Genomic DNA, 12,512 nt, shown 5'->3' with positions numbered 1-12,512 from the left:
GAAATGATCTTAAGTGAAATATTCTAATATTGAAATAGGAGTATTAATTGGGCCGAGCAAATTGGGCTGAGCAAATCTTCCTGTGGAAGTGGGAGTTGGTGTTACACCCTGAATATGTGCAACCCCAGCTCCTTGCAGTTTTGTGATGTCTAGTAGGACACTGTTTACATAAAAACTGAACACTCCTGGTTATTACGGATGTGTTTTCAGACTGTTTGCCCTTATTTAAAAATGTGAACAGGGTCTTCTAGGTCTTCCTAACATTTAGATTGGCTGGCTGCTGAGTCTCTTTTTTTGCCAACGGGTAGTCTAGAATGACAAGCAAACTTGGGTCTGGTCTGATCTGTTTAAATTCTTATTTCTTCTCTACCTGCTGGGGTACCTTTAGACAAGTTACTTAATTTTTCTAGTTTTATTCTGTCACTTATAAGACAGAGATTATGGTACTTATTTTTAAGAATTTAGTGTAAGAATTAAAGATAAAGTATGTAAATTGCCTGGTACATAGTGGGCACTAAGGCATGGGGTTGGTTGCTGTTCTTATCAACACCTCTTGGGGGCGGGATCAACATTCAATTTGACCAAAGAATAAACTGTAACAGTTAACTGATTTCAGATTCAAAATCATAAATGGCTCAGAAGTCATCCTAGGAAATTTAACAGGCTTGGGAATTGTCATAGTAAGAAGAGAATCTAATATGTAGCTATTGAATAACTGTCTTATCCTTTCTAGAGAGTCAGTAATAATCCATTGGAAAGAATTTAAGGAAGTAGCTTAACTTTTTAAAGTTCAGTCACTTCATACTCTCTGATCTGCAATCTTCACACTTTGGACTGTACCTAGCCATCGGGTTTTTTGTTTTTTTTTAACATGCACCATCTTTTAAATTTATTTATGAACAGATATACTAAACATTATGTCTTATAACACATTTAAAATAAACATATTAAGTTGACCTAAGGATGACATAAATTTTCTAAATAACTCTTGTTTTACTTATGAATTATATTTATAATTTTTGCTCTTATTAGAATATCATTGAGAATCCTGTGATCGACTATACTTCCTTCTTTTTGCAATATTTAACATTTCAAAATACAGTAATTTCAAGATCAGTTTATTGCTAATTGTCATCTTAAAAATCACTGTAGTCAAAAGGATACCTATCAATGATAAATAAATGCAACTAAAAAGGTTGTATTATTGCTTGGTTATAAATCATACATTTCATATTTTGATCCTACTCATCAATTATGAAATGATTTTTGGTAAAATTCAGCTGGCAAATTATCATCTTCCTTGCTATCTGTCAGTTAAAAAAAAACTAATCAAAAGGTGTTGAATTTTCAATTTTTTAAAATGGTTTAAAAATCCACCAAAACTATCCTTTTGAAAGATTATTTTAAAATTATCTTGCCAAAATTGTAAAGTAAAACATCATGAGACAGTTTTAAATAGGTCATGATATTATAACTTTGTGATCACAATTTTATGTATGATGGGAACATTTCAAAACATGCATCCTTAAAATACCCCTCATGTATATCTTTCCCTCAAAAGCAGCCTTTTTCTCTTGCATTTTTAGCATGCCTCTGTTATCTTGATGGGAAAGATTAGGTTTTTATTTCTCATATCCCAGAATAGGATATGAGAATACTTAATAGCATATTAAGTAAACATACTATTTACAGCTTCTTGTCTTCACGGAAGAGAACAATGCTTTTGTCTTTTTGTAATACAAAATACAATAAATTAATTTAAGTTTGACATCTTCTTTAAGTACTTTGCCATGAGCTAGCAAGCAAACATCTATGTAATATAAAATGTTTTATTGTTCACTCTCCATCATGTTTTATAGTATTATTGAGATATCTATTTTTTAAGATAATATCAACCATAAATCTATTTAACCTGACACAGAAGAATTGTCATGAGTTGTAATATGATGGGATCAAACTGAGTATGGTAATGACAATATCAGCCTCTCTACATTGTGGAATTCCATCTCCTCCCTCAGGAGACCTAGTAGAACCTAGGCAAAAAGTGCATGTATGAAGTTTGGTCATAGTGAGGACATTAAGGTCAATCTGGATAGTAAATAAAAGTAAAGTTTATTTTATTTTAGATTTCATAATAGTTGTGCTCATAGATGTATGTGTGGGTATGTGCATGATATAAAATATTACTACATTTCAATGGGCCGTTTGCATAACCACTTTGTGTATTCTAAATGAGATTAATTTAATTATTTTTGGTGTTGATAAGGATGAATCTGCTCCAGAACATAAAAGCAAGTCAAGTCCATAATCCATCTACTACATAACTCAGGTTCATGTGTATGCCTTTTAGAAAATTCACATGGTTATGGGTGAGATGGTGTAGACCTGTAATCCAAATGACTCAGGAGGCTGAGGCAAGAGGATCCAAAATTTGAACCCAACCTGGGCAACTTTGCAAGATCCTCTCTCAAAATAAAAACTAAAAACTGGGCAGAGGGTGGGAGGCAAGAATTCTACCACTGAACCACCAATGCTCCGAACATCATCAAAATGGCGATATTACCAAAAGTTCTCTATAGGTTTAATGCAATGCCAATCAAAATCCCAACGGCATTTCTTGTAGAAATAGAGAAAGCAATCATGAAATTCATATGGAAAAATAAAAGACCCAGAATAGCAAAAACAATGCTAAGCAGGAAGTGTGAATCAGGCGGTATAGCTATACCAGACTTCAAACTATACTACAGAGCAATAGTAACAAAAACAGCATGGTACTGGTACCAAAACAGGCGGGTGGACCAATGGTACAGAATAGAGGACACAGAAACCAATCCACAAAACTACAACTATCTTATATTTGATAAAGGGGCTAAAAGCATGCAATGGAAGAAGGATAGCATCTTCAACAAATGGTGTTGGGAAAACTGGAAATCCATATGCAACAAAATGAAACTGAATCCCTTTCTCTCGCCATGCACAAAAGTTAACTCAAAGTGGATCAAGGAACTTGATATCAAATCAGAGACATGGCGTCTGATAGAAGAAAAAGTTGGCTATGATCTTCATACTGTGGGGTCGGGCTCCAAATTCCTCAATAGGACACCCATAGCACAAGTGTTAATAACTAGAATCAACAAATGGGACTTACTCAAACTAAAAAATTTTTTCTCAGCAAAAGAAACAATAAGAGAGGTAAATAGGGAGCCTACGTCCTGGGAACAAATCTTTACTCCTCACACTTCAGACAGAGCCCTAATATCCAGAATATACAAAGAACTCAAAAAATTAGACAATAAGATAACAAATAACCCAATCAACAAATGGGCCAAGGACCTGAACAGAAATTTCTCAGAGGAGGACATACAATCAATCAACAAGTATATGAAAAAATGCTCACCATCTCTAGCAGTCAGAGAAATGCAAATCAAAACCACCCTAAGATACCATCTCACTCTCCAGTAAGATTGGCAGCCATTAGGAAGTCAAACAACAACAAGTGCTGGCGAGGATGTGGGGAAAAGGGTACTCTTGTACATTGCTGGTGGGACTGCAAATTGGTGCGGCCAATTTGGAAAGCAGTATGGAGATTTCTTGGAAAGCTCGGAATGGAACCACCATTTGATCCAGCTATTCCCCTACTCGGTCTATTCCCTAAAGACCTTAAAAGAGCACACTATAGGGACACTGCTACATCCATGTTCATAGCAGCACAATTCACAATAGCAAGACTGTGGAACCAACCTAGATGCCCTTCAATAGACGAATGGATAAAAAAAATGTGGCATTTATACACAATGGAGTATTACTCTGCATTAAGAAATGACAAAATCATAGAATTTGGAGGGAAATGGATGGCATTAGAGCAGATTATGCTAAGTGAAGCTAGCCAATCCCTCAAAAACAAATGCCAAATGTCTTCTTTGATATAAGGAGAGTAACTAAGAACAGAGTAGGGACGAAGAGCATGAGAAGAAGATTAACATTAAACAGGGATGAGAGGTGGGAGGGAAAGGGAGAGAGAGGGGAAATTGCATGTAAATGGAAGGAGACCCTCAGGGGTATACAAAATTACATACAAGAGGAAGTGAGGGGAAAGGAGGAAAAATATAAGGGGGGAGAAATGAATTACAGTAGAGGGGGTAGAGAGAGAAGAGGGGAGGGGATGGGGGAGGGGGATAGTAGAGGATAGGAAAGGCAGCAGAATACAACAGACACCAGAATGGCAATATGTAAATCAATGGTTGTGCAACTGATGTGATTCTGCAATCTGTATATGGGGTAAAAATGGGAGTTCATATCCCACTTGAATCAAAGTGTGAAATATAATATATCAAGAACTATGTAATGTTCTGAACAACCTACAATAAAAATTAATTAAAAAAAAAAACTGGGCAGAGGTATATAGCTCAATGATTGAGCTATATCCTGGTTTCAGTCCCCAGATTTGAAGGAGACTTTAGCATTTTGGGTTTGTGAGGTGATAATAATATAATGTAAATCATGACAATGATTATTATGAATAATGTTTTGGTAATTATTTATTTCTATGTAAACATCATGAAGATTGTGGTATCATATGCGTAGTCTGCAGTTATTTGCTATTTGTTGTGATATGTTCTTTCTCTTTTTTGGTCATATTTTGTATATGTGAGCATGTAAACATACTTAGAAAATCTAAACATACCAAAGAGAAACCAGTAAAGACAGAGAAGGAGGCCATCTTATAGTCCTCTGTATCTTTCCAGAATAAAGACCAACACATGATGGAATCACAATGAAAAGTGGTACTGGTTTTAATCACTGGATTCACTGGATGTCATTCATTATTGTGTAATGGATTTTGCTGCCACATTTGCTAAATACAAAGTACAATTTACTTTTATGCAGAGTGGAGAAACTCTCCTTTCCCTTTACAATCTAAGTGTTTAATTTTTTTCATAAATGACAGATTTTCAAGTTGAGAGGGGAAAATGAAGAAAAAAGTATGGTCATGATGGTCATAATGACTTATACTTATGAATAAGGCAGCTGGTTTCCTGTCTCCTTGACCAAATAACAGTTGCCTCTTGATTGATGAGATGGTTGATGGAATAGCTTTTGATCCTTCTACTGTTTTATTTCCAGTTTAAAAAGCCATTTAATAGAGAGTAAAATTTCCAAATGAATTGAATTCTATATATGCAATTTTATACACTGATTCATTCATGGTGGGGTTGGGATGGTGATTTAGAGCCCATTTAGATTTTTGAATGAAGAGAAAGGCTAATTTCTGCCTCGTTAACTTATTCTATGAATTTTCAATTTGACCAATTCTAAATGACTCCTTCTACATCAGTTTAATTTTTTTGGTTAATAGGTAGTTATAATTCATATTTATAGTCTCTTTTCAGACTAGAAAATGTAGACCCTAAATCCTGCTGTTATTTATAACCAGTGAATATATATTATTTCAGGGAAAAAAAAATCCTGAAGCTTTTGCTGACTTTGCTGATGATACCACAAAATTGAGTAGTAATCCATTTTTAGTTATTAGTCTTAGTTTATGATAGAATTTAACAAATTTGTGTAAAAGGAAATTAACTTTTTATAACATCAAGAACTTAGCTATTAAAAATGCATTCTTTTAGTTGTATTTCAAGAAAATCAGTTAATTATATCAAAATATTAATCATTATAGATTTCAATACTTTTATCACTATTAGTTTGATATGAAGTCAATAATTCTTAAAAAAATTCCAAAATAATAAAAATGTTTATGTGATCATGTAAACAGAAATAATTTGTATTAAATACGTACTACAAACATTATCACCACTGATCTTTTTTTCAATAGAGAGCATCATACTTGGGATGATAGGAACTGGGTACAAGGAACTTGCCACAGTACATCTTAGCTGGCAATGAATTTCACCATCCCAACCTGAAATAACGGGCTGAGCCTCAAATGGGCATTGTGGACTTACATATTTAACATATTTACATATTTAACTTAGGTTAAATAAAATTTCCAAACCATCTCTCCTTATATTTCCCTCCAGTGATTTCCATAATTGCTAAAATGCATCCTTTCCAACCTTAATAAATTTAGTAATTAAATCACATATGCTTATTTATTTTATTTTGAAGGATGTTGGAGCACTTTGCAATTATTCAGAGTCCTCATTATAAAATGTGTTCTCTCTATATTTATCGTGTCAGAGGAAAATTTTTAAATTGTTCTCGCATATGTGATTTATCATGAATATGGTAGCTTTATATAAAGGCATTGGCAAACTGATTACCTTCAAACACTAAAGGAATTTTTTCAATAAAATTTAATAAAGTACTTTCATGTACCCTTAATTATATGAACTACTAACATCTGCTTTTTTATAACTATTTTTCAGGATGCTATTTGATATGTGTTTGTAAATGACTGAGACAATTCATGTGGGTTTTTGCAGTATAGTACATGAAATATTATTGACAAAGATGTTTCTTTAGTGGACATTGCTGAAATTTTGTGTGTCTGCTACTCCCTAACACTTCAGTTCAGTAATGGCAATATCTACTGGCATAGCGTTTAATATTTAACTCTTTACCTTTTATTGCTTGATATATCTTTTTGCTCTCCTGAGAATAGCAGTATTCTGGTTGTTCCTTCAATTGAATAATCACTAAGAGCAGGAAATTGGTTTTGTCCACAAGGTAGCAAGATATTTGAAGGAGTTAGTGACACAGGCAGTAATTCAGGGTTAGATTTTGTAGCTCCTTTTGAGGTACCAAGGTTATTTGTACTAGTGGCAATGGGATGGACTAAGTCGCAGGTAGTACCGTAAGTCAAGGTTTTCCTTAAAGAAATTTATTTGTCCCTTAATAATTTTTCAGTGCTCTTAAATGCACTTGTCATCAGTGAGCCCAATAAAACAAAGCAAAAAAAAAAAAAGGACAGATTTAGCATTTCTAATCATCTATGAGTGGCAGTTCTTAAACAATGTTGAAAACCATGATATATTTCAAGTAAGAATGGATGTCTATAGTAAAATACATTATATATTATATATATGCATATGTGTACATATAATAGATACCCCTGTGTATATCCTTAAATTTCTCTGAATAGAAAATGATAGAAAGATTACATGCCAAATTATTATCTCTGGATAGTAGAAAATTAGAAGAGGTAAGGTAAACAAGTACTACATTGTAAATCATTTTTCAAATAAGATTATATTTGTACTTTAGTAGAAATTTTCTACTAAAGTAGAAATTTTTAGTAGAAATTTTCCTTTTGTCATCATGACAAAATTATGATGACAAAATTTTGACATTGGTTGTTAGCCAGTAAACAAACTTTTAACCATAAAAACTGTAGATCTTATAGCTTTCCTATTATTTTACAATTAAAAAGCACTGTCTACATCTCATTCATTTTGCAAAACAGTCTCTCATGATAAACAACATAATGTGAAATAGAACTTGAAAAAAATCAAAATTCATTTTTTATATTATTTGAAATCATTTGTTTAGAAGGCTAAGGAATAAATCAAATATGTATTTTCTAGAACATGTTATTTTTTCATAATGTACTTAACAATTATGTATTTTTATATTTTCTGTGTATATAAATCAAAGGGTTTATTATTAATGGTTTTCTCTTTACTGTCCTCATAAACATAATTGCCAGTAACTTAGCACCCAGCAGTAACCTAGCAACAAGTCAGCTCTCCAACAAGTAAGAAATGAATGCAAACTGTTATGGAAAAAAAATTATTGTTTAAGAATATTGACACATGCATATTATTAAAATCTTTCAATTTTGAGAAATTACATGACTATAGGTATTAAATTTCATAAATAATATTATTGCCTGCCTCCTTCATTCAGAAATATAATGGAATCTGTTTGAGACTGCACCAGTTATTAACTAGGTAACAACATACTGTTTTCCCTGGCAGCCTGTTCATTCCAGAGGAGAAATGACTACCTTAGCCTGCTTTTCCTGTGTGGGAGATGAGTTTACCAGATTGTGTTTCACTAGTAAACTTTCTTGATATCTCTTAAATACTTTTAGGATGTATTTATTTTCAAGGGGTTAATTCTTGATACTGCAATTTTAGATATTTTGTGTTATACATTTTGAAATTTTGATATATTTAATATTGGCTCTTACAATGAAATTTAGTTTCTTTGTTATTTATTTTCACTGGGGAAATAACTTTTCCTGTGTTGTGGTTATAACTTTACAAAGAAAGAATATCAGTTTTCAGAGAAAAGCTGAAATTCCATAGGAATGTTTTTATGTGACAAATAGACCTTGGAAGGGAGAGAAACACACAGATGAATATCTTACACTAAGTAGTATTATAACTACTTGGTTCTTATCAATTTGACAGGTAGTTTGTGGCACTTCAGTCAATTGTAGGGCCTGCAGGAAGACTGAGGGAAAAGACAGTAGGTTGGGGTGTGAGTTGAGCATTTAAAAGGAATGCATAGAGTTATAAAACTAAAGATTATCTGCTCCTGGGTGGACGTTTATTTCTTTATGTCCTGAGTTTTCTATTACTTTTAAAATCTAATTTATAGTAACTTTGAATTCCTACCCCAGTCATTAGTAGTATATGAAATCTACTCTGATTTCTTTATCTCACCATCCTCCCAGATCTCCTCACTAGGGAACGGGGAGATGCAAATCAAGAGACCCTTAGAGAGGTCTATACATACACAAGGAGATAACTGGATTTGAGAAATATGTGCAAAGTTTGGCTGCTTATGTGATTTTGACTGAAGTGAAGAAGGAAGGAAGGAAGGAAGGAAGGAAGGAAGGAAGGAAGGAAGGAAGGAAGGAAGGAAGGAGAGAAAGAAGAAGAGAGAGAAGAAGAGAAAGAAGAAGAGAAAGAAGAGAAAGAAATAGTGTTTCCATGAAAAAGTTTTCTACCCTTGTAGGTACCTGGCTATAACTGTATAGACCTGGCTATAATAAACTTACATGCAAAGTTTTATGATGGAATAACATGATTTATCTGTAAAGACGCTACTTATCACAACTGTAGCCACTGGTCAATAGTTCAGGCAAACAATTTTTTAGATATTGTATATGTACATTAGCTGCCCCTTCTAGCAAAAATATGTACATTATTGAAAAAGTACATTCTTGATTTTGGCATGTTAAGACCCTGGAATGCAGGGATGATTTTATTTTTCTCCCGTTGTTTACTGTACTACTTTATATGCTATAAGCTTTCAAGAAATGGTTAATTTGTTTTCATTTGGAATTTGTAGATATGTTAGAAAGAGCCACAACTACTAAATATATATTAAAATTATTCATGTAGAAATCAAACAAATAAAGTATCTTCTTATAGATGGAGTAAAGTTTATCTGTCTATTACAGAAATAAATCAAGACCAGAATATTATTGTCAAATTGTAAAGTTGATCTAAAAGGAACTGTACTTGTTATTGCAGGTTTGGTTACAAAAGTACGGCTACCTCCCACCAACTGACCCCAGAATGTCGGTGCTGCGCTCTGCAGAGACCATGCAGTCCGCCTTAGCTGCCATGCAGCAGTTCTATGGCATTAACATGACAGGAAAAGTGGACAGAAACACAATCGAGTAAGTAATGACATCCATACTCCTTTTCTTTTTCATCTTTGAGCCAAACTCAAAGTAATCTCAAAAACTTTACACAAACTCTAGCAACTAATGAAATTATTTGTCTTATTAACTTTTCTTTAAAATTTGTCCGATTTTAACTCCAGTCCTCTGATATTTCATATACCATTTAGGTCCAAAGTTAGCTTTACTCACCTCATCTTATCAACACATTTTCAATCCAGGAAAGAAAATAAAGTCAAGGTGGGTTTTTATGGTTGAAGCCACTTCAAGGAGGGACAATGAATAATAGAACTGTTTAGTATGACTAGTAAGAGTATTCTCTGCAAATCTGTAGAGAGGCTACTCTCTGTTAAATAGAGTCCTGTTAATAGTTTCATATAAGCCATATAGAAATATTTACACATGAAAATTGGGAAGTGATTCAGATAAGGCCTCCTATTATGGGTGGGAAGGGAAGTTTTCAGTGGGCTACTTGTTGATTGTTTACTAAATCCTCACTAATGACAGTTTCCCAAGTGAGATAAATCAAATAAGGGTCTTCAATGGAAAGTCTCTAAATTTCTTAACAAGTGGCTGCTTTTTACCCTTTAATAATATTTTTATCTTATTGATTTATTCATTAATCATTCTATTTATGCAAACAGTAACTCTTTCCTGGACACTTTTCTTTTCTATGAAAGGGGCTTTATCAGGTTCAGAAGACATGAGGTCTTTGTCAAAGGATCTCTGTTCTATACATAGCTACACAGTCACAAACTGTGTACTCTTCTCCACAGGCACAGAGTAAGTTCTGTAATATTATAAAGCAGCATTTTTGTTTCTGGACAGCAAAAGAGGAAGTAATTAATTTTTTTCAGTGGAGAAAAAAATCATTTGTGTTTTTAGAGCCCTTGATTCTCACAAAGTGATTCTATTTCTGTTATTTAGGTTGATGATCATACATCAACCTCCACAATGGGGAAGATATTTTTCCTCCTACTTTCTCAAATGAAGGAACTGAATGTCAAAGGCTGAGTCAAGTCCAGAATAGCAGCAGAACCCAGGTCTTTTGTGGTTTAGTCTGAGGAACTTGCCCTGCTGTGTCCTTCAAGAAATAGCACATTTATTTTTTCTTTTTAAACCTTAAATACATGAGCTCTCTGGACTCAGATGTAATTCTGACACCTCAAACTAATTTAACATATAATTCTGAAATTAGATTTTGCTTTCTAATGCTTATAGCCTGTTGTTAAACAACGCATTTCTATGTCATCATGGTAGGAAAGCACACAATAAAGGCTTTAAACTTCAAAGTATTTTGAAAAAAAAAACAAAACTATTACCTCTTCCAATGCTTTTAAGAAATGCATAACTATTACCTATGATCTATACCATGGCAAATGAAATCAAGAATAAACAGAATACTTTCTGCAATAATTAGAAACTTGTTATCAGTAATGGGAATAAAATTTTGATCTTTGAGATTTGCTGAATCCCTAATCTTTATAATGCTTTCTTAATGGTATCATATCCAACTTTCATTTTGAGCGATAAGGACCCCTCATCCTAATAGGCAAAAACCTTCAGATAATCTTGTGTTTAGTCACTATATAGAGGTTACAAAACATTCCATACATATTTCTGTTTCCCTAGTGGAGAACTGTTAGCTCCTGATTCACTTTTTTAGAAAATATGACACACTTTTTTAAGATACAAATAGATCGAGGATTTGAAAAAAAAATGTTTTAATGTCTAATTTGACTAATACCAGAATTATAAGGAAGTACTTGGTACTTTTACTAGACATTGAAATTGAGAAAGCCCCACCAAACACTGCTGGCCTTTGTTTTCAGTCTTGGTCATTGGAAGGATTCGTGATGGGTAGGTTTGATTTCCTAGAGCAACTAGAGAAAGGTCTTTGTCAGGAGATAATAAAAGAGCAATGTGTGGAGGACTTATTTGGGCCCTTCACGTGGAAAGGGATCTGAACAGTTTGTTGTTATCTGGTAGGAGAAGATAGAAAATATGGAGGTGTAGAGAAGGTTGTGGGTATTTTCTAGGTAGAGTGTGGCTCTGAGTCCAGAAGAAGAGAGATGATAGTTTTGGTGCACAGGAGTTAAAGTAGAATTTCTGTGACAGAATTTTAGAAAAAAAAAAATCAACACAATAGAGAACCCTTGATAAAAACCAAAGGAGTTTAGTTGCTTGTCTGTTTATTTGGGTTGGATTTTGTGTATGATTATTTTAACAAAACCTTGCTAAAATTATTTTAACAAATTTCAACACTGGAGTTTTTTTTTTTTTTTTTTTGTGTGTGTGTGTGTGTGTGTGTGTGTGTGTGTTGTGTTTACTTAAATTGCTAATGCATTTTTCTCTGTAGAGAGTGTTAGACCTGACAGTTATTTCCAGGTAAACCCACAAATTCTTTGTTAACCCCCTCTCATTTTCCCCTATTTCCCAGCCATGCCTCCTCTGCTTCTGTGTCTGCTTAGACGTTACCCTTATTGTCACCCCAACTATAGCCCTGTGCCTTCATTTGCCTCCTGCCTGTTTTTTTTCCACTGAAGTACTTCTGCTCTTGATGTTTTTGCTCAAGTTACTCAGATCAAGTAGTGTGCTATTTTTGTAAGTATGATCAACATAATTGTGCTATTGTCTGTTCTTTTGTAATCTCAAGTGAATGAATGGTAACAATATATACTGAAATTGAATGCTATTATTTTACATATTCAAATTATAAGGTGTGAATGTTCTATCTGAGCCTTATTACATAAGATACACTACAAGTTTAGATCCCAAATTATTTCTCACTCTAAAAGTAATTTCTTTTCAGAGTCTACAAACACTTATCTAATTTTAGATTCTTTTTCAAGATCACTTGTTTAAAAATTAAATAATGACATGCTGCTTTGGCGGACAGACATGTGGTATACTT

At 33.4% G+C, this 12,512-nt stretch overlaps 1 protein-coding gene across 1 annotated transcript in view; it reads left to right on the top strand.

Moving 5' to 3' along the window:
* Mmp16 (matrix metallopeptidase 16) overlaps positions 1-12,512 on the top strand; it is a 253,800-nt gene that overhangs the window by 112,512 nt on the left and 128,776 nt on the right. The window contains exon 2 of the mRNA XM_076836056.1: positions 9,447-9,595. Coding sequence (XP_076692171.1) covers positions 9,447-9,595 — 149 coding nt within the window. The remainder of the gene's footprint in view (positions 1-9,446; positions 9,596-12,512) is intronic.

This window comes from Callospermophilus lateralis, chromosome 16, assembly GCF_048772815.1.
Source record: "Callospermophilus lateralis isolate mCalLat2 chromosome 16, mCalLat2.hap1, whole genome shotgun sequence".
NCBI lineage: Eukaryota > Metazoa > Chordata > Mammalia > Rodentia > Sciuridae > Callospermophilus > Callospermophilus lateralis.
The sequence above is the reverse complement of the archived record's forward strand: the minus strand, read 5'-3'. Positions and strand labels throughout refer to the sequence as shown.